At 44.5% G+C, this 26,261-nt stretch overlaps 1 protein-coding gene across 1 annotated transcript; it reads right to left on the reverse strand.

Moving 5' to 3' along the window:
* Positions 1-7,057: 7,057 nt before the first annotated feature.
* LOC148046751 (vomeronasal type-2 receptor 26-like) lies at positions 7,058-19,677 on the reverse strand. The gene is made up of 4 exons (XM_087714925.1): positions 19,417-19,677; positions 15,422-15,625; positions 12,991-13,117; positions 7,058-8,134 (listed from the first exon to the last, which is right to left on the reverse strand). The coding sequence occupies exons 1-4, from the start codon at positions 19,675-19,677 to the stop codon at positions 7,224-7,226; spliced, it is 1,503 nt and encodes a 500-aa protein (XP_087571051.1). The 3' UTR covers positions 7,058-7,223.
* Positions 19,678-26,261: the final 6,584 nt, after the last annotated feature.

Here is a 26,261-nt window from a genome sequence, read left to right on the forward strand (position 1 = left end):
GCGGTCTCCCAAGTACGCAGATCCACTACCATGAAGGGCTTTGTAGGTAGTAAGAAGCACCTTGAAGCGCACATGGAGATCAACAGGTAGCCAGTGCAGCTCGCGGAGGATAGGTGTTATGTGGGTGAACCGAGGTGCACCCACAATCACTCGCGCGGCCGCATTCTGGACTAGCTGAAGCCGCCGGATGCTCTTCAAGGGCAGCTTCAACTCTATCTGGTGACTTTGATTCCCCTTATTATCACCAGGAAACTAAGATCATGGCATCCGGCCCTCTCAATTCCTGGCCAACAGATGGGGAAGAAATGGAGGTAGTGACAGATTTTATTTTTTGGGGCTCCAAGATCACTGCAGATGAAGACTGCAGCCAAGAAATTAAAAGAGGCTTGCTCCTGGGGAGGAAAGCTATGGCAAATCTAGACAGGATACTAAAAAGCAGAGACATCACCCTGCCAACAAAAGTGCATCTAGTCAAGGCTATAGTTTTCCCAGTTGCAATGGATGGCTGAGAAGTTTGGACCATAAGAAAGGCTGAGAGCCAAAGAATGGAGGCCTTTGAACTCTGGTGCTGGAAAAGACTCCTGTGAGTCCCTCGGCCTGCAAGGTGATCCAACCGGTCAGTCCTGGAGGAGATCAACCCTGGCTGCTCTTTAGAAGGCCAGATCCTGAAGGGGAAACTTAAATGCTTTGGCCACCTAATGAGAAGAAAGGACTCCCTGGAGAAGAGTCTCATGCTGGGAACGATGGAGGGCAAAAGAAGAAGGGGACAGCAGAGAATGAGGTAACGTGGTCCATGGGGTCGCGATGGATCCGAGAGGACTTTGCAACTAACAACAATTGTCACCAGGCACAACTTCTCACTTCCCACAGACGAAATCTGCTTTCTGCTGCTGCCCCCTTGCTCCCCTCTCGCCTCGCCCAGAGCGCCATCCCCGTCAGGCCAGCTCTGGCCTCCCGACCGCAGCCTTGCCTTCCTCCCCTGGGGCTGGTTGTGCGAGCGATGAGCGGAGTGGGTGGGCGCCCAGTTGGGCTTCCTCCCAGCTTTGCTGCAGAGATGGAGGGGGGCTTCCTGCGCCCCTTCCCTCGTGGGCCACCTCGTGGGTCCTTTGAGGAGAGGGGCAGATGAGCCACAGAGGGCAAGCGTCCCGTCCCTCCAGATCTTAAAGCGCGAGGGGCATCCCTGGTTGTCAGGCAGGCAGCCCACGCGGGACTTTTAGGGGTCTACCGGGGGGGGCAATCTTTATTCGGTACCTCCCCGCAGAAGTCTGCAAGGCGGGCAGGTGAGGCAGGCGGGCACCGGCAGAGGAGGGCAGCAAGGAAGCCGTTCTTGGGAGGAGCAGCGCGGATCGCCTATTGCCGGGCTCTCGAGATGGATTTCTCTCCCTTTGGGATTGCAGTCTTTGGGCTGGGGAGAAACGGCCAGAGGAAGGAGAGGCCAAGAGCATCGGCAGCAACAGCACAAAGTTGGGAGCTCTTGAAAGTGGGGGGGGGGTCGGGAGAGAAGCGGAGGTTCTCTTGGGGGGGAGTAAAGGTGTCAATGTTCCTCTTTTTTTACCTGTGTCCAGTTAGCTTACAAGAGCTCCGGCCTCACCTGGAGCCTTTCATCAGCTGCAGATTTGAGGTGTCTCTATTCTTTCCCCCTCCCATCTGAAAGGGCGCAACGACTGTCTATAGGGGCAAGGGGAGAGGGAAGCAGGGAGGGGCAGGGGAGGTGGTGTTTGTGTGTGATCCCATCCAAGGACAGAATCCAGCTGATCCCAATGAATGGGGGATTTGCACTGACTCTGAGTCCTCTGAATGGAAAGGGAAAGAGTGAAATGGAAATGGAGGCAGGAAAGGAAGGAGGAAGCAGGAGAGGGTTGGGAAAAAGAAAGGAAACAAGAGAAAGGGGGGAAGGGAAAGGGAAAAGGGGATGCGAATAATCCCTTCACCTTCCCTTCAGTTTCAATTAATTTGTAACGACAAATAACCAAATACGTGTCGGCCTGACCTACTCAAAACCTCAGAGATCAGACCAGTGAGGACGCTACTTCTTCAGAAGGGACCCCGAGTCTTCTGGGCATCCCTTGGTCTCTTCCCACCCCACCCCACCTCTTTCCCTTTACCTTCCCTGATCAGCTGCCAAGTGCCTGGAGCCTATTTGTGACCTCCTCTTATTACTCAGCTCTTACACAGCAGGAAAAAACCCCCACCCAACCAGTCTTGTCCAAATAACCAACCCCAAATCCCCGGGAACCTCAATCAATCCCCAGGAAGACAGAGATCCCAGCCACAGTTGGAGAGAAACGGATCCAGCGGGATACCAGCTATTTTGAGACGTTTGGCAGAGGAAGGAAGAGGCTCCTGTGACAGTAGAGCTTCGGCTAATGGGGAGGAAGAGTGCCCCCTGTGGGAAGGGCTAGAATAGCAGGGGGAGGCACAGAGGCCTAGGAGCTGTGGAAGTGAAGGCAAAGGAGGAGCTGGGATTTTGAGAAGGATGGGGGCCAATCTCCCGCAGCGCTCACCCTGGTCACCCATCAAGGTGACCCTCGCCATCCCTGTTTAGAACCGGAGGCGCTCCAGGCACGCTGCCAGCCAAGCCCTTGAAGCCGCTCGAGGAGAATCGCGATTCTTTGGCCCCTGGAACTCGCTTCTCTCGCGGCTCCTCTGCTGCCTTTCTCGGGTGCTTTGCCCATTCCTCTCCCGTTATTCTCACTTTCCCTCTTGTTTTCTCCCTGGCTTTAAGCCCCACCCCTCCTTCGCCCACACACAACACGCACCCACAAAAACAACACCCCACAATCAATCTCCCACCCAGAAGTCAAGACCCCCCACTCGCACGCAAAATACTCTTCCCTAGCAACAAACACTGTGGGCGCCCACCACACCCACCTTGCAACTCCCAAAGCCCCAAAGGCCACCCTACAGCTGTGCTTCCCTGCTCTCTCCTCGCCTTGCCCAAACAGACAGGAGTGGCACCCCTCCCCCCTCTCTCTCGCACCCGGGGCAGCCAAGACCAGCAACACATTGCCGCCACCGCCTCCCTCGAAGTCCTTGCCCCGCGCTGCCCCAAACCTCCACCGATCATTGGGGATGGGACCTGAGCACAAAGCCTTCACCTGCATCGCTCCTTTGACCTCCCACCTGCCGAGGACACGCTGCGCTCTCCCGCCAATCAACTCCCCCAACCCCGCATTTCTCAATTGCCCACAATTAGCGTCTCTAGAAAAATCCGCGTTCTTTTAATAACCTCCTCAAACCTCAATCGCCTCCGAACAAGGCCCAGATCTCTCAGTAGCCGCGCTCCCTCTGGTCTTGGAGAGACAGGCAGGGACCCTCAGAGTGAGGGGGGCTACCGCAAGACTCCTGGCCCCCTACTGTTCCTGGCCTTCAAAGGGATGTGGAGCTGCTTCCTCTCCCCCCAGACCCTCGCAGCCTCTGGGCACTGGAAGATCGTCTGGATGGCCTTGCTTGACTGACCAGTCCTGCCAAATGCCCTCGCCTGACGGTTCCCTCAAGTGCCAGTAGGAATGGGAAAAAAAGCAGAAAAGAGAGAGAGCCTGCTGGGCCAGGCAATTCTATTCACGTGTTGACAGAGCGTGTGGATGCTGGGAAGGTCTGGATGGGGAGAAATGTCTCCAGTTCAGCCAGAACAAAAGGGAGGCTTTGCCCCCCCCCTGGACTGCTGCCCTCTTTTAAATCTACCCCAAGGCAGAGGAAACTTCACCTCCTCCGGGTGTTGCCCTTTGTAGTTTGGGGAGTGAAGACGGGCTGAGCTTTCTCCATCCTCCCCTGCAACTTCCCAACACAGAGAAGGGGGGGGAGGAGAGAGCTGGGAGTTAAGGGGCTTCAGCACAGCCATCGACAAAGAAAGAGGCAGAAAGTGGGCTTTTCAGTCCTGGAGGGGCACATTGCCCTTTGGCAGCCCCTCCACGGGCTTCTCAGCAGGTAGCCAAGCGGAAGCACAGCCTCCATAGGGCTGCCGGGTGGGACCAGGGAAGCAACTGGCGGGGCGGGGGAGGAAAAAGCCAGGACATCCTTTAAGCTTGCGTAGAGTGAGAGGGGGGCTGGACTGAGAGAGCTCTGTGCCTTTTCCTTTCCTCCCCCTGCAGACACCCAGAGGTCCCGCCTAGGCTCCAGAGCCTCCCGCCTGCCCACTGGGGACTTCTGCCACTCTCAGATCTGTGGAGACCACTTGCCTGCCACAGATCCTCCGGCTGCTCTCCTTGGCGAGGGTGCCCACAACCTCTGCAGATGAAGCCCGGGGGGGGGGAGAAGTTTGGAAGTCCCTGCCCTCCATCCCCACAGGTGGCTGGAAGAAAGCCCGTCCAGGCACCCACTTGCCCCACCCCTCTCTCGCCCGCTGTGCTCAGCCAGCCCGAGGGCGGGAGGGAGGACGGGAAGGTAGGAGGGGGCTCCCGACCTGGGTGCAAGGAAGCGGAGGAGGCGAGGGGGCTGTGGGGAGGCGCAGCTGCCAAAGGAGCCGTTTGTGTGGGGAAGGGGCAGTTGCCCCTGGAGGGGAAGGTATCAAAGTCGGGCGAGAGGCTTTATGCCAATCGGGAGAGTTTTAATCTAAGGTGACCAGACGTCCCAATTTCAGTGGGACGGCCACGCTTTATAACAATTTTTCCCGTGTCCTGGGCCGTTTTAAAAAAGTCCCGATTTTCTGGCTTCATGTTGAAAGACCAGTGGATTTGCTTAAGAAATCCTAACCGGAGCAAGACAAAAGACACCCTGTCTAATCCCTCTCTCTGTCTCAGTACTTTCATTGAAGATATAATTAAAACTTTAAAGCAAGAAAACGGACCCCCCCCGCGCCCCTTTTACCTCATTCTATAAGAAAAAAAGGACCAAGTACCATAGAGCTCCAGGAAATGCTTGGCTAGAGGGGCCGCCAGTGTTATTTCCTGGAATTTCCGGAGGGGAGGGGCACGGAGGTTGGAGGTCGGCTCGTGTGGAAGAAAAAACGGTGGCAAAAGTTTCTTTGAAAAATATTTCCCTGACTAATTTTACCATTTTAATTTGATCAGTTCTTTGTATTAACATCTACATCATTCTGGATTGACTTGTGCCTGCAGGTAAGTGAGCTGGGTTTTTTTTCTTTTATTTTTTTAATGTATTTTAAAATAATATGTTATTTATTGTGCATAGGATTTTTTAAAATAGCTTTATTCTGTGTGGATTCTTTTTAAAAATTGTCTTAGAATATTTAAAAAAGATTCTATCCAAAATACAAAATACCAGCTGCAGTTATTCACTTAAGAACTGTGGCAAGAAAGGTGGTATAGTGACCAAAGTTACAATGGCATTGAAAAAAGTGACTGATGACCATTTTTCACATTTAGCGACCATTTTCACACTTAGCAACCATTGCAGCATCCTCATGGTCATGCGATCAAAATTTTGATATTTGGCAACAGATTCGTATTTATGATGGTTTCAGTGTCCTGGGGTCATTTTAATTGCCTTTTGACAAAGGCAATTTGGGAAACCACTTATGTTACTAACTTATCAGCTGCAGTTATTCACTTAAGAACTGTGGCCAGAAAGGTGGTATAGTGACCAAAGTTACAATGGTATTGAAAAAAGTGACTGATTACCATTTTTCACACTTAGCGACCATTTTCACACTTAGCGATCGTTGCAGCATCCTCATGGTCATGTGACCAAAATGTTGATGTTTGGCAAGAGTTACAATTCATATTTGTAAATTGTAGTTATGCTGAAATAAAAAAAATTTACAATACTATTTTTGTGTTATATGAAAATTTTTGTTGCTTCGTATAAATTTTTTAATCAAGCTGCCCCCCGCTGCCGCCCTGGTCAAAGGTGTCCCTCTTTACCAATCTGAAAATCTGGTCACCTTATTTTAATCTCCCCTTCAAAATAAAAGGTTTGAGCCAGTGGCCAGGAGACTGGGAGTTCTAGTCCTGTTTTAGGGACGAAAGCCAATTCATCCACTGTCCAGGAGGCTCTGAGTTCCAGTTCCACCTCTGCACTGATTGTCGGGGGATGTAAAACCTGGAAAAATACAGATTAATGTGGGATACCAGAATTAGGCATTACTGGAATGTGAGATGGCTGAGTGTCCATTACTGTGTGATACGATGGAGGAAAGTGATTTTGTGGGAAAAACACACCTGTTCCATGTTGGGCAAAGCCATCAGTCTCTGCTTTCTACTTGTGGGCAACCAGAGGCCTCTGTGTGGTCCCTGTGAATCTTAGACTGACCTTGGTCTGATCCATCAGAGCTTTTTTAATCAGGCTTAAAATGCAATTTGCAAAAGAGATCAATTCATAATTAGAAGCCATTCTGAAATATGAAAAAAAAATGATGACCAATTGATCAGCAACATGAACTATATGGTTGGAAAGCAGATGATCTTCCATGGGTTCATGTCCCAAGAAGTTCCCATGCTTATTCACTTCCTTCTTGGACCTGGATGAACGCCTGGGTAAATAAGCATTGGACACTCCGGATATTTGGTATACGATGTGGCTGCTTTTAAACAGGATCCGTTCAACCTCGGCCTGGGGAGAGTCTCAAGGTCCCCTTTCTCTGGACATCACCCAACCCTTTACAGCCAAGCCATGCTTGGAAGAGAAGCAGGGAAATTCTTTAGGTAGAGTGGGAAATTAAAGGGCCTGAATCATGTTAGATATTGCAATTTTAATTCTCTGAATAAAGAAAGAAAAACATGGACTAGAAAGTTCTTAGAAGTAGATCCCTAAGTAAGAACAACTCCAAAGAAAAATCTCAGATAGCTGTTGTGGTCAACACTTTCTGTAAAATGGTCTTATCAGGAAATCAAGAAAGAACCATGTAATAATGATAAAGAATTGCCTCCCAAGCCAAGAGCAATCAAATAATGAATTTCCCATCCTTCTGGCATTCCAAAGTTCTCATGGGTGATTATCATATGACAGGGTTAAAACTTGGTTTCCACAGCTTCCACCTTACCTCTTTAGGTAAGGAATTTAGAATTTCAATGGGAATAATTGCTCAAATGATTACTTACAATGTGTCTGTTCATTGGCAGTTGCTGAACTGCAAATTCCTTTGAATGACTTTCACAGATTTTAATTTAGGAAATTTTATTGAGCTAAGGCAGAAAGGAGTTACAAGAAACATATACATATACTTTTCTTTATTCCTGCATACTATCTAAATAGAAAGAATTAGTATCTTCTTTCAAATAAAAGAAACTTTTAACAATTCTTCCAATATCGAATAGAGTTGTATATCAGGTTTTTATATTTGCTCTGCCTGTAAGCTGCTCCTTTGTGTTCAGGTCTGGCCTCAGAAGAATAATGTGGCACTTGGGGATGAAGATGCAGCCCAGCAGACCAGCACTGGAGGCCAGGATGGAGAAGACCTGCACAGCCACCATGTATTTTCCTTTGGTGCTTAGGTAGGTGGGCACAAATGTCACCCAGACACTGCAGAAGACCAGCATGCTGAAGGTGATCAGCTTGGCTTCGTTGAAGGCCCCAGGCAGATTCCTGGCCAGGAAAGCCACTGTGAAGCAGATGGCAGCCAGAAAGCCCATGTAGCTGAGGGTGATGTAGAACATGACAACAGTCCCTTCGTTGCATTGCAGGATGATCTCTCCAAGCTGGGAGTGGAGATCAGAGTCAGGGAAGGGGGGAGAAACTACCAGCCAGATGGAGCAGATAACAATTTGGACTGCAGAAGAAAACAGGATGATGGAGTTGGCCAAGGTCTTCCCCAACCATCTCTTCACCCGATTTCCTGGTTTTGTGGCCAGGAAAGCCAGCACCACCGTGATGGTTTTGGCCAAGAGAGAAGAAACAGCAACTGAGAAGATGATGCTGAAAACCGTTTGTCGGAGAAGGCAGGTGGCTTTCCTTGGTTGACCAATGAAGAGAGAAGAAGACAAGAAGCAAAGCAGGAGGGAGACCAGGAGGATGTAGGAGAGGCCCCGGTTGTTGGCTTTGACAATGGGAGTTTCTTTGTAATTAATGAAGATGATTAAAACAAGGCCTGTAGTTAGGAACAAAAGTAGAGCAAACGAGACTAGGATGATTCCCAGATGTTCTTCATAAGACAGAAAAGTTACTATTTTGGGGATACATTGGACTCGGTTCTCATTTGGATATTTATCATCTGGACACTTGGTGCATTTTTCAGTATCTGAGAAAGCAAAAAAAAACAAACCTGTATTTCTTTAAGATTCTGTATTTTTACAGTTCTACAAATACATTGTAGGAAGTTAGCACCCACTCCTCTCCTAGAAAAATGAAATATCCTGGGAAATATTGAAAAGGCAGAATATTATATTTCCCTGGATAAGAAATGGAGAAAAGTTTTTAGGCAGGAAAGAGACTCGCTCTTAACAGCTCCCATCTTTGTCAATGGGCCATTAAAAATCTTCAGGTAGTCTACTATACATAAGAAAGATAGGATTAGCCTTCGACAGAAACTCGCCACATGGCATCTGGGAACTGAACCAAGCTGGGGACTCAAAAGACACACATTCCACAAAGTTAGGTAAGACTCCTCCCCCACCACTGGGAGTCTGACAACCAATCAGAATATATTTCTTACACGGGACCAGGAAAACAGAGAGGTGAGGCCAAACAGAGAGTATTAAAAAACCAGCCTTTTTTCCCTCTTTTCTCTTCTTCACCCAACATCTTGAAGCACATGATCATCTTTTTCCACAGGACCTCAAGCCATGTTTCCTTAAAGATTAAACCATCTTTCCAAGCAGCCGCAATGTTTCCAGTGTCTTTTTCCCCACTTGGATCTGAACCCAGAAGGACATTTCTCCCAACACTTTCTTGGGACAACAGCTGATAAAAAGGATATTTTCTAAGATGCTTAAGAATTCCATGGAAAAAAAAATTGAAAACATGTTCTAAAAACTATACAGATCACCAGTTTCCTAAACAATTTAAAAATGATCTAGTCAAAAAGAAAAGGCAACCAAAAGAGCAATATGCAAACAAAAGCAAATAAAATACCCCCAGGAGCAAAACAAATTAAAGTTTAATTTGTGTGCACTGTTAAATTGGCCATACCCACCTAGTCACATGACCTAGTCAGGCCCACCCAGTCACATGACTACCTAGCCACTCCCACCCAGCCGGTCCCTCCCCCCAACAGTCTGAAGGACCAAGAATTGGCTCCCTGTTTAAAAAGTTTGAGGACCCCTGACTTCAAGAATTTCTTGTGTAATATTGAGAACCTTCATAGAAACCTACATTATTATAAGTAAATAATGAATCAAATAAACTTTCTAGCCATCCTGATTCCTTTCAGATGACGGTTCTCAATATACTGGACCTAGAGGGAACTGTTAGGAATATAATCTAACGGTTGGGTTGGCAATATATAAATCATGTAACATTGTATCCCTGTTTCTTTAAATCATACTGTAAAATGTGATTGGTTGCTGTTTTCCTCAATTGGGCATAAGAGGGAGCCAGAATGACTGTTAGCTCTTTGTTTGTTAGATGCTGGGCTGATCTGATCTGAGTGGTTTTAGAAGCTGGCTGTTAGAAAGTGCCGTGAGCTATTGTAAGTTTTGCAACTGCTAGCAAACTTTGAGTACCAGACTGTTTGTATGATTATGGACTATGTTATTTGGATTATCCCTTAACTGAAAGACATTGATGACTGACTGTCTTATCCATGTATGACTTGGACTGTTTGATGTACTCTGATACCTCTATTTCCATGAAAGTAAAAGCCTATTTAAACTGCAGTGTCTCTGTATGCTGGTTTGCGTGTTCTCCAACACAACTCTCACAACACTTCTCTGAACGCACTCGCTCTCCCAACGAGGAGCATACCTAACAGGAACCTATCCCGAGAAATTGCATGGGTTGGTATAGAAAGGAAGTCCTGCAAATAACCTGAAATGCCTAAAGGGGACAGATGGGTGGAATGAGGAGCACCCATCACTGTCCACACCATCCCCATCCATCACGAATCAGCTGCTTTCCTCTCACTGCATCTGACAAGATCTTTCATGTGGCTGAGAGGGAATTTCTGAAGTGGCATCTAAGAAGATTCGGTCCCCACATTTTCTGTCCATTGGATGATCAATTGAAATCCCCACATAGAGGGTTTCCTGGTGTGAAATTAAATATGTCTAAATGTAGTTCCATGTAGATCAGTTTTGTACAGATTGTTACTAACATTATTTCTCCATTTTCCCATGCTTTTGTTAGTTCTGTTTCATTTGAATCACAGTTGTTTATTAGGGGATTCCCCCCCCCCCAATTTTGAGCCACAACTGGATTTCTTTTAGATTGGGGCTGTAGTTGTATTACACTATTCAACAATAACAAAAACTCAGAAAGCCCATACATTAGAATAGATTGCTTGCTACAACTTTTTATGCATCAATTTTGGAGGATGACATAATGTAAATCTGCTTCGGATAAGGAAAAGAAATGGACAATTTCTGAAATTTCAAAGGGCTGAGATGTAAAGATGGAAGGACACAGCCAGACTAACAAGCGGAGTAATTATTTTCTCTGGCAATGTTAAAGCTTGCCCAATTTCCCTTTCTTTCTCTTCCTAGCCTCTTTTTCAAGATCTTTCGGTTATTCTTCTGGTTAAATAAAAAATCGTGACATTTTGAAAATAAACAAGAAAACAGATAAACATCACATTGTCTCTCATCATGTACTGTCTATCAAAATGCTCTGGATAGACAAATTTTATAAAATGCTTCATGCTAAGTTAGTACATTGGGACTATATATCCTGCATATTATTGGGTGATTGGAATGGTGTTTTGGATACTAAGAAAGACAAAAAGGCTCTCCGCCAAAATATCCAAAAGCGAGCGAAATTACCAAAGTCCTTTTTGATATGATAGAGGATTTTGAATTGAGAGATATCTGGCAAGAAAAGAATGCAGAAGAATATGACTTTACCTTTTTTTTCTGATAGACATCAATCCTTTTCTAGGATTGACTTTATACTAAAAACCAATGATTTCTTTCTAGGGTAAAGAAGACGAAGATATGTTCCAAAGCCTTTTCAGATCATAACCCGGTATGGATGGAGTTGGGAGTTGGGATTTGAGCAAGAAGGACTTGGAGACTGAACGAAAATTTATTTAGATATGAGAAATGAATATGATTAATCAATATAGCCAAATGTCAGGATTTAAAATAAACTTAGGGAAAACAAAGATATTAGTTACAAATATGAACACTAAACAAAGGGATGAACTAGAAGGAATGACATGATGTGAAATAGTTAAAAAAGTTAAATATTTAGGAGTTTATATTTCAACCTCAAATGGGAAGTTATACAAGTACAATTATGAATCACTATGGCATAGTATACAGACAGAGATGAAAAAATGGGAGAAACTACAGTTATCTTTGCTGGGAAGAATAGCAGCAGTGAAAATGAATATTTTACCTAAATTTTTATTTCTTTTTCAAATGTTACCAATACTCAAAAAAGATGTGAGCTTGCTAGAATGGCAGAAGGGCATTAATAAATTTGTATGGGCAAGGAAGAAGCCGAGAGTAAAACTAAAAATAATGCAAGATGTGTGTGAAAGAGGAGGCTTGAAATTACCCAATTTAAAACTATACTATGAAGCAGTACTTTTATCTGTAATTAGTGACTGGATTAATTTAACAGATGATAGAATACTTAATATTGAAGGGCACGATTTGGTATATGGTTGGCATACTTATCTGCTATATAACAAAAAGGTGGACACGAATTTCAAAAGTCATATTTTAAGAAATGCTCTACTGCAGGTCTGGAAAAAATATCAATGCAAACTAAATGATAAGATACCCATGTGGGCTATTCCCAGACACGCAATAGAAAATATGAACATAGTACAAAAACAGGACTATTTACAGACAGCTTCTTACCTTAGAAAGAGGTGTACTACAATTAAAACCCTTGGATGTACTAAAAGAGGAAAAGATAATTCAAACATGGTTTCAGTACAGGGAGTTACAGGCCAGATGGAAAATAGATAAAAAAATTGGCTTTATGCAAGTCGAGGATAATTTACTTAAACAAATTAGAGATCAAAGTCCAATGCATATAAAGAGATTATATAATGTATTAATAGAAATGGACTTGGAAACAGAATTAGTTAAAGACTGTATGATAAAATGGGCTCAAAATGTTGAAGAACCAATAATGTTGGATACAAGGGAAAAGATTTGGGTGAGAAATATAAAATTTACACAAGCCCAAAACTTGAGAGAAAACTTTTGTAAGATGCTTTATAGATGGCACTTAGATCCTAAAAAATTGGCTTCTATGTATCCCAATTTACAACCTAAATGCTGAAGATGTGATTGTGTGGACGCTACATATTTTCACATATGGTGGACTTGCAAAAAGGTTAAAGCGTTTGGGATAAAAATATGGTGGATTATGCAAATTGTTCTTAAAAAAAGGATAAAGTTTACCCCTCAGTTATTTTTCTTAGGTATAATTACTGATTGTACAGTTGTAGAGACTAATCTGATTTTGCACTTAATAACTGCAGCTAGATTGTTGGTGGCGCAATACTGGAAGAAGGAAGATTTGACTACTATTCAAGAATGGACACTGAAAGTAACAAACCTAGCCGAGATGGCCAAAATATCTGCATATCTTAAGGACCATTCAAACTGGAGTGGAAAAGATGGATTGACTATACTCAAAACAAATATGGGACTAAGAAATTCCAGATAGCTTATGATTAGAGACCAGGAATTATAAATTGTCTAGAGCTAGTCCAGCAAGGAGGAGCTAGAGCTCAATTGAAAGACGTTATTAACTATCTTTTTTGGTTTTTCTTTTTTAACTGTACCTTAGATTGTTTTGTTAAAGATTTATACCCTGTATTGGTTCTGGGAAGTCGGGGGGAGGGGGATGGTTGGTGGGGTTTGGGGGGGAGGGGGGGAAACAAAAATTTGTAAAAGTTTGTCTTTTTAAAAATGCTCATCAAAATGCTCTGGATAAATCTATTTCCACAAGGCCTTCCTCTCCTCAAGAGTCACCCACCTTCCTGAGTGGAGAAGGTCCCCTCTGGACAAGGAACACAGTCATAGCAGCAAACTGGTTCTCCGTCTCGAGCCCTCTTGACAAATCCAGGATGACAATTTTCTGCACATCTGGACTCAGGCAGGGACTGAGCAGAAAAAGAAGAAATGCCAAAGAAAATGTGTTAGGACCAGGGCCAGATTTAGATGAAAAGAGGCCCTAGGCTATTCCACTTATGAGGCCCTTTCACCTCCCATTTTTTAGTTTGTAAATTACATGAGAGACAATAAAATACATCATTACTGTGATATATATCAATATATATCAATATATATATCTGGCCTCCCAACGGAGGGCGGCTCTGCTCTGTGGCAAAGGTAGCGAGGCCAGCCGCCTCCCCTGCTGCACTCAGCTGCCCGGCTCAGCCCCCTCGCCCTCACCTGCCTGGCTGCTGGTGGGCTCCATGTCGATGGGGTGGCTACTGGGAGCGGCCACGCCTCTCGCCCGACTGCCGGTGCCGGGAATGTGGGCGGGCTCCCCAACTGCCGCGGTGCTGGAACTATCTTAACCAGTACATTTTTATGTTTGTTTATTAGTCATATGCGTAGAATTTCTCCTTATTTTCGGTTCAGTGTTTTAGTGTTCACTGTTTTTAGAATAGTGTAATTTTAATTTTGCTAACAATTTGAATGTAGGCCCCTCTTGATCTTGAGGCCCTAGGATGAAGCCTCGTTAGCCTATAGGAAAATCCGGCCCTGGTTAGGACTCTCCATCCATGGAAAATGGAGCGAAAAATGGACATTAAATTCTAGGATTCACTTAGGTAAATATGAAATCTTTGACTAGTCCCAAATGGTTGTATGAGATACAACTACCAGCTGAGTCTTCATTTAGTTCCTGCCTTTTGCTTCTAGCATACCACATTGCAAAAAAGGACTTTTCTACTTAATAAAGACTGGAAGGATGGAACTGAAAAAATATTTAAGCATTAAATGACAACAAATCAGTTCCTCCTCATGACCCTATTAACATATATTAAATTCAATGTTTAATATCAATAGATGATCATACTTTAAAATCAAGGGCATATGAAGAATGGAGGAATGCATGGTTATAAAAATCATGCTAATTTTTATATTTATTAAATTTTTACTGTATCAGATTTATCAATATAAACTGTGAGGAAAAAAGAAACCTTTGACTTGTAGGATCTGCAAAGACATTTTTTGGGGGAGTACATAAAACAGTAAAAACCCGCCGAGTAAAGTAATCCAGAAGAGTCTCCCAGCTGAGATGGAAGGGAGAAATTTCTTTCAAATTGTGACCGTCAGCTTTGAAGGAGATGTTCTTTGTTTGTATGTTTATTTGGTGAATTTTGCCATGCTGCTAAAAAAAAAAAAAAAGAATAAAAAGGACTCTTCAGTCTCTAGAATTCCGGTGAGATGAGATGGAGGTGATGTCGTGAGAAGGGCTCTCTCTTGTGGCAGTACATAAACATGGAGGATGAGCCCTGGATCAGTAAGGGATCATATTTCTAAAGCCCATCCAGTTTTCTAAGAAAAGCTCCTTTCTATTCAAGCACCTGCACTTAGGTGACCCCAAATGGCATGGAAAGAAATTTATCCAAATGTATTTTTAGTTAAATCTGGAGCCCCCTTTTCACCCAGGGAGATTAAAAGGAGCTAACAATCAAGAAAAACAATGACATTCAAGAGATTTTCTTAATAGCCAAAACCCAAAATCTAAGCAGCATTTCTTTCAAATTGCCCCTCAGTACTTTTGGTATCAGGATGGGCTTTTCTTTGGATCAAAGAAATATTTCAGGGCTTCAGTTTTCTGTGTCAGGGGATTATGCAATATGAGATATTATACAAACAGTACACTATTGGAAGCAGACTGGAGTCATTCTGGACAGGGAGACAAGCAGCATATGAATTTAGAGGAGTGAATTCTAATTCCAAAGCTTATTTCCCACTGGGACTCACGGGACCTCCAGCCAGTCTTGAATCAACTCCATTGGATCCAGTCCATACCTGAACTCCAGCATTGCTCAACAGAATTGCCGCCTTCTTCCCTTCTATTGGAGGACAAGGAAGATGTGAGCCTGAGGATATTAGCACCATAATTTCTGGCACTTGACGGGCGTCTGTAACCAGGTTTATGGAGATGATAAATAACAGAAGGGGCACAAAAAAGCCACCATCTATGTTGCGAAGAATTGTCATCCCAGATTCCAGGTTGCTTGAATCAGCTTAGACATTGTTTCATATTATAGCATCTGAAGTTAGCTTTTTTCATTAACACCGAAGCCTCCCAGCCAGTCTAAGAAAACTACCATACCCCACATTCAATCCTCAGTAAAGGTCCTCCACCACGGTGGTTAGATTTAGCCCACTTGAAATGGTTCCTAAGGTTTTGGAAAACAGAAGAAAAAAACCAATATTTCACCCACCTTTAGCCATGAAAGAGAATCTTGGTTGATAATAAGTCTCCCTCTTTCAAAACTCCCTGTGGGCTGATCCTGCATGAGATTCAACTTGGGGAGAACCAGCGAAGTCTTGATGTTTAGGTCTGCGGCTACATCTCCATTTTGGTCCAAGTACAGTTTCAAGGTGGAAAGATTACAAAAGTCATTCTTTGCCAGAAAGGAGTGAAACTAAAATGGAAAATCCAGAAAAGTTAAAAGCAGAATTTTTGGTTTCTTATCTAATGAGCCTTCTTTTCACATTTGAATCTTTCTTCTATAATTATCTGACTTGCAAGTATTTTTCATTGGGGGAACCAGAGTTACCACTATCTTCAAAAGTGAAACACAAAGATTCAGCAAAATTTGTCAATCATATATTGATAAAACAAAATTAACAACATTTCTCAAATACAGAACAGTCCAGAGCAGTCACAAGGGATGCTGTCGATCAGAAAGGTCAGCAGTTCAATGGTATGACTCCCTAGCGCCACGTAATGGAGTGGGTTCCCATTTCTTGTCCCAGCTTCTGCCAGCCTAGCACTTTGAAAGCATGTAAAAAAGCAAGTAGAAAAATAGGGACCGCCTTTGGTGGGAAGGTGATAGTGCTCCATGCCCCTTTGGCGTTTAGTCATGCTGGCCACGTGACTACAGAGATTTCTTTAGACAGTGCTGACTCTTCGGCTTTGAAACAGAGATGAACACCACCCCCTAGATCCAGGAATGACTAGCATAGATGTGCCAGGGAAACCTTTACCTTTGCCAGTCACAACACAAACCAAGAAAGAAATTATTCACAAATGCCTTAAAAATAAAAAGTTGCTAGTGGGGAGGGGTAGAGAGACCAAGCATCAGAGGTGGATGGATGATCTGCACTGCCAGATACAGCCAACACCCAGCCAGCACCAGGTGGGGCATTTGGGAATGGCCACAGAGAAGTGGAAGTGGCTGAAAGAAGAGAGGGGAAGAGGCAGCATGAGACAGAAGAGGATAAAAGAAGACCTCCAACGTCCCTTCCAATTCAGTTATTCTGTAAGATTGACTTGTTCATTTACCCGAAGGAGTCCAAGAGCATCTTTCCCAAGTAACATAATCTCTCGGTTGGAGAATTAAGTCCTCTCCATCCTGTCAGTACTTCTTACCTGCCATGGCTGCAGCCCTGGAGCCTCCAACCTCTTTTTGACCTCCTTGCTTCTCCTCCTCAATCTGGAGGAATATGCAGCGTTCAAGACATGGGCCAGAGTGTTAATGAAACTATACATATAGGGGTAATTTGTGAACCATTTCCTGCTCTGTTTCCACTGGGTCTCCAGTGGGGCTTTCTGGGTGCATCTTCTCCTGCCTTTGACAGAATAGACATGCTTTGAAAGAGAACAGTGAAAATAATGATCTTCAACCTGGGGTTCCAAAAATAATTTGGGTTCAAAGGGATAATATTTTTGTCTATATTTCTCCTGAAAAGCAAAAGCCCAAATACTATGGATGTGTTTGAGAAGTTTGTGCCTTCTAATTGCAAATTGGCCCAAGATTGTCAAGATCCAGACTTTCCCTTCAGTGGATCCTGGCAAACGTCTGAGTGCTAAATGGAAAGGAAGGATTCTCTCCCAAATGGAATTATATTCTATGAAATGAACAAAGACATTGACTTGTTTCCACTTAGAGAGGGCATCCCTGAGGGCTGCTGCATGTGCAGTTGTTGAGAATTGTTGTGATATAACAGCACAAATTCCATTCCTGACAAGCATAGGAATTAAAGTCTTCATGAACTTGTCTCCCACCTCTGTGTCTGAAGCAAAGAGGCCAATAAGGGTCCATCTGAAGTGGAGGAGCAGTTGGACAATTCCTAGGTACTGGATCCCTTCTTTGGGGAGCATCAGATGGAAAAAGGGGAATTGACTTTTATCAGTCAGAGTTTCTGAAACAGGTTCAACACTGATCTGAAAAAGCAACAGAGGAGGTTGTGTTATAGTTGGGATCAGATCAAGTCCCAAATATTAGTTTTTAATAACTCCTTATTAATACTTCCACATTAGAATAGTGTCAGCGTTCCAAGTAGGAATTGTGGAATTCTGGGAGTTGAAGTCCACAAGTCTAAAAAGCTGCCTCACCAGCCATAAAACTCACCGCATGAGATTCTCCTACTACTTATGATTATAACTATGCTGCTTGTATCTTTATGATTTATATTGTTTTATTTCATTTCTTAGTATGATTTGATTGCTTATTAATAACATATAACTATCACTAAGGTGATTCCCTCCATAATGTTTTTCTGTCTCATGCCAAATGCTGCACTAACATCTGTAAAGCCAGCAAACCTTGGCTTATCCAATTGACATATTTTGTGATTAGATTTTCAAGGTGAATTTATTGTCAATATAGATTATCAGTAATGCATTGCTTCTTATTCAAATTTATATGAACTTTAACTCTATCTAAAACCTTCTTGTTCCTCTAAAGAATGCACGTCTCTTCTTTCTGCTGTCCAGTTTATCTAAGAGGAACATGGCATATATTTTAGCCACAATATTAGACTAACTGACCTGTAATTGCTAGACTCCTCTTTCTTCCATTTTATCTAGAGAGACACTCCTATTGCCAACTTCTGTCCAAATGGATATGAAAGGTATATGTGAAATGAACATGCCAATAAAGACCCGCATAACTAGGAGTATTTTTCTGAATATCCACTGGAAAGTCCTTTCTGGGAACCTAATTGATCTTCAGGCCATTTAGGATGAATTTAAACATGAACAGAGTAGATTAAAAAAAAGTGGACATTTTTTCTAATATAAAGAAGAGGAGCTCTTGAATTCCACTGAGATGATATGATTAGATCTTTCACTCACCCATCACCACCCCAATCAGATAAAGAAAAAAAAAAACCTGTGGGACTTTGTAGATGCCTCCTAATGTTGACATTTGGATAGAGATGTCCTTGGCAGCTGCATCAATAAGAGCCAATAGATTGTCCTTCCTTCCACAGCTGTAATTGGGGACATTGGCTTCTCCAGTGGAGAGAATGTTCAGCAAGGCATCTGAAGTACGTAAAGTGCTCAAATAGTTGTCATGGATGTTGTAGCCAAGTGTGAGATTGTGCAGGAACTGGGAATTATTGTTGATAAGTTGCATGGCAAAAATGAAGCGTAAGGTTTCTGAATAACCAAAAGAAAGTTTACTGCAAAAAAAATATGTTCATGTTATCATTAACAGCAACAACAAATTCTTTTTTAAAAAAACTCAATTCTCTTTGTTTCCATAAGCCTACTGAGTCTTAAGCCAACATTGATCCAAGAGCAAAGAACAGTTAGGTCAGTTTGCAGAGGAAAAGGAAAATAATCTCAACAGCCTTCAGGTTTCCCCAGCCCCATTTTCTGATTTAAATTTAAAAGAGGCAAGCAACAGAAATCAAAATCTTTCAGGAAATTAAACAGGTCCTGTAATATAGAAGTAAATGAAATAAGAAGGAAAGGAGAGTGTTAGGACTACAAATGCTGGGAATGCAGCTCCATCACCCTGAATGACTTACAAATGAGACTGAATAGAAGGAGCCCTGGTGAAAGGGAATGTTTTGTGTGATATTTCTGTTATAGTGATGACCATACTAATGAGATGGTCTCCTGGTCTGTAATAGCTCCATGTTCTGTTTCCATCCTGAGGCTCCAAACTCAGCGGGCATTTCCTTCTAAGCTTCCCATAGATTGGATGAGACACCAGCAGCATCAGAAGCAGAAGCAGGAGGTCCATCATTCATGGAGCTTTATTAATCCTCTTCCTGCTTCCTACACAACAACAGGAGCAGTTGGAAAACCTCAAAGACTCTCAGAAGTGCCCGTGGATTCCTGATATAGACAGAGAGCCCCCCAGTTTCATCTGGAAAGGAGAGAGAGGTGCAATCAAGAGCAGAGCCCCTACCTTGATCCAAGGAATTTATCCTTTGCTGATACAAGATTCTTTGCTTATGGCTTCAATCTGATGTTTACATCAAACTCAAAAACAGGAGAATCATGGGTCTCAAAGGCCCAGACGGTGATATTTACAGTGAGAAGGAACTTCTCCTCTTGGGATCCTAAACCTTTTCTGGGCTCCATGTGCAGAGGAGAAGCTGGAGAATTGTGAAAAATTACAGATGTAGCCTTGGGGACACTGCTCCGTTGTGGTTGTGCCCTTCCTGTCAGGACACATCCAGAAAGTGATGCTGGAGAAGACAGTTCAGGGAATTGACCTCTGCTGTCCTTCAACATGGTCTCTTGTCTCCAGAGATTGCTGGGGAAGGTCACCCAGAGCTTTGGAGTTTGGTTGCACTTTAACTTAAATGCCATTGAACTCTAGTGTTGCTTGTCTTCTAATGACAAGGAGGCCATCGATACCCTTGAACTCTGCCCAATGTTAAGGCCCTGTTTGGAATTTTGTTTTATATCATAATTTCATATAATAATCTTAAACTGCAGCTCATTTTAAAATTGCTTGTGCCTGAAGTGAAATTTCATTTGTTTTCTAGCAAAATTCATTTTTTGGTAAGAGCTCATTAAGAAGCCAGAAAGGGACAACTTGTGGAGTATATTGTTGGGTAAATAGGGAGAACATTATAGACTGGATGGAAGCTTTCATTTTTTTTCCTTGTCATTTCTGTGTTGTCTTTCCATGTTCATATAATACACTAAGATTCTTTGTATTTGGATCTTTTTTAGTTTTTATATAAAGAATGGACTATAAGGTCTACAACTGAGATCTATCTATCTTCCTTCCTTCCTTCCTTCCTTCCTTCCATCCATCCATCCATCCATCCATCCATCCATCCATCCATCCATCCATCCATCCAGTCATTGCATTTATAGGCCACTCATCTTATCATGGGTAGCTCTACAAAGATGGTGGAGATGCGCACAGTGTGGTAGATGATGCAACCTGATTTCTAGCAACATGATTTTTGGAGATCTGGAGGGGCTTCCTCTGTTGTGGGGATGTATTTGGGGAGGGGAGGACCTTGCCTTTGACCTTCCCATCTCTGAGGCTGAGACTTTCTATACCAAAAACCTCCAAGGGGTTTGAAGGTCCTTTTGAAAACTCCTTTGTTTCTGGTTTATTTGGATCCATTGTTCAGGGATTGTGTCTCTTCGCTGGGGGTGAGAGACATTAATATGGACTTCTTGGCCTAGAAGGGGGAACTGGGGGGGGGTGAGTGAAGGGGGGAATTGAAGGGACAGGCAGGTCCATCCTGACAGTGAGGAACAGAGCATGGCCCATATCCCAGGTCCACCGCTTGGAAGTTCTCCCACTCAACGTCCCTCAGATTCCGCTCTCAGTGCCTGGAGACCAGATCCTGGGTGTCTCCGGGTTAAAGCTGTGGCTTCTCAATGCTTGGTTGATGTGGGATTTGACTCTGTTCTCCTCCAGGGGGTTCATAGCCGTGTCTTACCAAAACCGGCTTCTGCCCAGAGGGGAGGAAGCCCCTTCTTGGCCAGGAATGAGCCCACCCCAATGTCTGAATTTGTCCCAGGGGAGACCCCAGAGGAGAGGAGGAGGGGAGGCTGGTCCTTGCAAGCAGAAAAGTGACCCCAATACAGATAGTCCTCAACTTATGACCACAATTGAACCCAATATTTCTGTTAAATGAGACATTTGTTAAGTGAGTTTTGCCCCATTTTGTGACTTTTCTTGCTATGGTCGTTAAGTTAATCACTGCAGTTCTTAAATTAATAACCCAGTTGTTAAGTGAATCTGGCTTCCCCATTGACTTTGCTTGTCAGATGGTCGCAAAAGGGGATCATGTAACTTTGGGACACAACCATAAACATGAATCAGTGGCTAAACTTCTGAATTCTAACCACGTGACCCTGGGAAGGCTGCAAAGGCTTCAGGCTGTAACTCTGAAAAACGGTCATGTTACATTTTTCAGTGCTGTTGTAACTTTGAATGGTCACTAAGCGAACTGTCGTATGTCAAGGACTGCCTGTGTATCCTATTGTTCAGCTACTCTCCGATGAATTGCTCCACTTCGGAGTTCCCACAATCCACTGACTCCTCAGCCAACAGGTTTAACCTCAGCAAGCAAACCATAGTTAAAAGTGGCACATGTGAATGCGACCATTGGTGAATGACTGGATTAAGTGGGTTGTGTGGCTCTCACCAGAGTCAGGTGGGTGTGGTGGTTGTGAAATCCCAGGGGACCCTGAGTTCTAGTCCTGCTCTGGGAACTAAGCCAGCTAGGAGACTCTCAGAGCCCTGGGAAAGAGACAATGGCAACCTCTTCTGAACAGACTTGCCGAGATCTCTGGGTCAGCTTCACCTGGGGGCTTTCTGATCACTTTCACACCCAGATGGCCTCCCTGCACCTGGCTTCTTCCTTGCCGGTCAAGCGGCCTCCAATGGGCTGAATTTGGAGAGAGTTTTGCAGGTGGTTGTGCTGTGAGGAGGGGGCACCCAGGGGTCCTGCAGGACCAGAGGGGTCTGCAGAAGATCCTCCCCCTCCCTAGTGAGGGCAAGGAGGGAGTGGGTCTGGGGAGAGGGAGGCAGGGGAAGCCACCCACCCATCCCATCTGCTCTGGGCAGCTTAGGGGCTGTCGGAAAGCTTGCATAACAATAGCAATAGCAGTTAGACTTATATACCGCTTCATAGGGCTTTCAGCCCTCTCTAAGCGGTTTAGAGAATCAGCATATTGCTTCCACAGTCTGGGTCCTCATTTCACCCACCTTGGAAGGATGGAAGGCTGAGTCAACCTTGAGCCGGTGAGATTAGAACCACTAAACTGCAGATAACAGTCAGCTGAAGTGGCCTGCAGTACTGCACCCTAACCACTGCACCACCTCGGCTCTGAGGGAGGGACCCTCCTTCGGATTGGATGGGAGGGAGAGGAGCTCTGACATCACAGGTGGGGGCAGGTGGGGCTCCCAGGTGAGCCCTGGGCACCTTCAGGCCAGGTGGGGCAGGTGGGGTCCAGGGGTGGAAATGAAGTCAGCCTGGGCCTCTGCTGCCAATTTCTGCCTGGGGAAGCCAGGTGCTTCTTCCTCCTGATCTGCCCCATAGAGAGATATCCCTCTGCCCTTGCAGGGCAGGTGAGGGGCTCTGCCCCATGTCAATGACAGAGGGTGGGAAATAGGGTGGGGGAGCCCCAGGCTGCCTCTGTGGCCAAGACCCCAGTCCGTAGCTGGCTTGCTTGGGACCCAGAGGGTGGGTGCTGCTGTTCCCCCATGGGTGGGGGGTTGTGTGAAGCCCACCAACTCCTTGTCTGGTCAGAATGAAGGACTGAAGCAGGAAGAGAGTTTCTTTGCTCCAACCTCCAGGAGGGCCGGTTTTCCCTGCATGGATCAGGCTGGACCCCACTCTGGCCTCTCCTTCTCCCCCAGAGCTCTGGGTCCATCCCAGAATATTCCCCCCACACACACATGAGCTCCTTAAAGTGGCTTTTTTTTAAAAAAAAATCTTTATTGGTTATACATTTTTTAAAGAATAAGACATACAAATACAAATACAACTTTAAACATACAACCCCCCCTCCCCCGCGGTGGCAGTCATTCACAGCCCAATTTTTTTTCCTTCCTCATTGTTTAGTCTCTAAGCAGCATCTTCTCGTTACAAAGTTGTTTGTTTGTTGTTTGTTTATTATATTTATATGCCACCCTTTTCCCCCGAAGGGGACTCGGGGCGGCTCACAACTCAAACCAGGGAAGGGGGATACAGACAAAGATTAAAAACAACGCATAATAATGCATCATTTAAAACACGACAGTCATACCATTCGAGACGGGGGCAACAGCTCTTTAGCCCCAGGCCTGTCGGAGCAGCCAGGTTTTAAGGGCTATGCGGAAGGCCTGGAGGGTGGTGAGGGTTCGAATCTCCACGGGAAGTTCGTTCCAGAGGGTCGGAGCAGCCACAGAGAAGGCTCTCCTCCGGGTAGTCGCCAGTCGACACTGGCCTGCGGATGGAATTCCGAGGAGGCCTAATCTGTGGGATCTAATCGGTCTAGTGGAGGTAATTGGCAGCAGGCGCTCTCTCAAGTACCCAGGTCCAATGCCATGAAGGGCTTTATAAGTGACGACTAGCGCCTTGAAGCGTATCCGGAGACCAATAGGCAGCCAATGCAGCTCGCGGACGATAGGTGTTACGTGGGTGAACCGAGGTGCACCCACGATTGCTCGCGCGGCTGCATTCTGGACAAGCTGGAGTCTCTGAATGCTCTTCAAGGGCTGCCCCATGTAGAGCACGTTGCAGTAGTCCAGTCTAGAGGTCACAAGGGCGCAAGTGACTGTTGTGAGGGCCTTCCGGTGCACCAGGCGAACCTGGGCAAATGCCCCTCTGGTCACAGCCGACAAGTGGTGTTCAAAAGTCAGCTGTGGGTCCAGGAAGACTCCCAAATTGCGAACCCTGTCTGAGGGGCGTACTGTTTGACCCCCCCAGCCTGAGAGATGGAACACTTGGCCAATTAGTAGGAGGGAAACATACCAGCCACTCGGTCTTATCTGGATTGAGTACAAGCTTGTTAACCCCCATCCAGTCTCTAACAGCCTTGAGGCACTGGCACATCACGTCAACCGCTTCACTGAGTTGGCACGGGGCGGACAGATACAGCTGCGTATCGTCCGCATACTGATGGTATTTTATCCTGTGCCGTCGAATGATCTCACCCAGCGGCTTCATGTAGATATTAAACAGGAGGGGGGACAGGACCGAACCCTGCGGCACCCCATAATTCAGGGGCCTAGGGGTCGATCTCTGCCCTCCGACCAACACCGACTGCGACCTGTCCGAGAGGTAAGAGGAGAACCACCGTAAGACAGTGCCTCCCACCCCCACTTCTCACAGTCGTCGCAGAAGGATACCATGGTCGATGGTATCGAAAGTCACTGAGAGGTCAAGGAGCACTAGGACGGAGGCATAACCTCCATCCCTGGCTCTCCAGAGATCATCGATCAATGCAACCAAAGCAGTTTCCGTGCTGTAGCCAGGCCTGAATCCCGACTGGAAGGGATCTAGATAATCGGTTTCCTCCAAGGACCGCCGGAGCTGAAAGGCTACCACCTTCTCAACAACCTTCCCCACAAAGGGGAGGTTGGAGACTGGACGATAGTTCAGGGATCTGTTACAATACCCGTGTTCACTTTTAGTTCCCATTGTTAACAACTGCTATTTAACTTTCCCCCTTTTAAGTCCCTGCTGTTCTCCTTGTCGCCCATATATACCATAGGTTCCAGCTAAGATAATGTTCCGTTTCTCCTTTGTCCCTCAGCCAACCCGTCATTCTGTCCATTTCTGCACATTCATAGATCTTTTTAATTATGGCATCTTCCAATGGTATGGTAGTAGATTTCCAAAATTGCACATAGGTTATTCTTGTGGCCACAATTATATGTCGGCTAAAATGCCATATAGATTTACTCATGTTTTCTGGTTTTATGCTTAGTAAAAAATTCTTGGGTTTCCATTCCATGCTTGCCCCGGTAACCTCTTTTAGCCAGTTTTGAATCCTTCTCCAGTATTTCGTGGCCTCAGTACAAGACCACCAAATATGGTAGAATGTACCATCCCTTCTTCCACATTTCCAACACAGTGGAGATAACCCAGGAAAGATTTTGGCTAACCTCATTGGGGGAGGGGAATGCCATCTATAAACCATCTTGTATATGTTTTCTTTAAACGCTGTAGATATTGTAAGTTTAATAGTCTTACTCCATAGATCCCACCATTTGCCCATTTCAATCTCATAGCCAAGGTTTTCTCCCAAGTTATTAGAAGGCTTTAATCCATCTCTTCTTTAACATCTTGACAGGTCAAAAATTGATAAATCTTCGATAACATTTTCTTATCTCTGCCAAACAAAATCTTATCTAGCCCCTGAGGGTTTGGGTAGATCCCAAACTGTACCTTATCAATTTTAAACCTATTTCTAATCTGTAAATATTACCACCATTCCAGATTCCTGCCCTGCTGCTCCAATTCCATCTTTGTTTTCATGTTGCCATTTTCTGTCATAATGTCTTTATATATTATGTTTCTTGTCCAATTAAACACACTGGGATGCATTAAGGCCTCCAAAGGGGCCAACCAACATGGAACCCTAAGATAGTATTTTTCCTCATCTTTTCCCACAGAAAAGAAAGAAAATATATCACTATCTTAAACAGTTCAGGAATGATATAATTTGTTTGCAAGAAACTCACATTAGATCAACCGATCAAAAATAGCTGATTAATACAAGATTTGGACAACATTTTATAGCTTCTGCTACAGAGAAGAAAAATGGTATAGTTATATACTTAAGGAAGGATATGAAAGCTGAATTAATTGAAGCAGATCCCCACGGAAGATATATTGCAATAGACTTGGTATTAGAAGGGAAAAGGACATTGCTACTGGGAATATATGCTCCCAATCAACAACAAGATGGATTTTATAGAAAGCTTCATGCCAAATTAGTACAGTGGGATTATAGGTCCTGCATACTTTTGGGTGACTGGAACGGTGTTATGGACACTAAGAAAGATAAGAAGGCTTCTTGGCCAAATACTCAACTGTGAGTGAAACTACCTAAGTCCTTTTTCGATATGATGGATGATTTTGAACTGAGAGATATTTGGAGAGAAAGAAATGCAGAAGAATATGATTTTACCTTCTTTTTGATAGACATCAATCCTTTTCCAGAATTGATTTCATACTAACTACCAATGATTTGCATTCTAGGGTGAAGAAGACAAAGATATGTGCCAGAGTTTTATCAGATCATAATCCAGTTTGAATGGAGTTGGGAGGGGTGATGCAAGCAAGAAGGTCTTGGAGATTGAATGAAAATTTATTTAGATATGAGAAATATACTAATAAATGTAAAAATTG

Source organism: Thamnophis sirtalis, unplaced genomic scaffold (assembly GCF_051295495.1).
Source record: "Thamnophis sirtalis isolate CommonGarterSnake01/CBP01778 unplaced genomic scaffold, rThaSir2_p1.2 scaffold_4, whole genome shotgun sequence".
Lineage (NCBI taxonomy): Eukaryota > Metazoa > Chordata > Lepidosauria > Squamata > Natricidae > Thamnophis > Thamnophis sirtalis.

What these genes read in the sequence shown, in the direction of transcription:
- LOC148046751 (XM_087714925.1), bottom strand. Translation starts at nt 19,677, where the DNA reads ATGTTGAAGGACAGCAGAGGTCAATTCCCTGAACTGTCTTCTCCAGCA. An exon ending in CTCCTGTTTTTGAGTTTGAT is followed by an intron (nt 15,626 to 19,416) that starts GTAAACATCAGA and finishes TTTCCATTTTAG; the next exon opens with TTTCACTCCTTTCTGGCAAA. An exon ending in GACCTTCTCCACTCAGGAAG is followed by an intron (nt 8,135 to 12,990) that starts GTGGGTGACTCT and finishes TTGCTTTCTCAG; the next exon opens with ATACTGAAAAATGCACCAAG.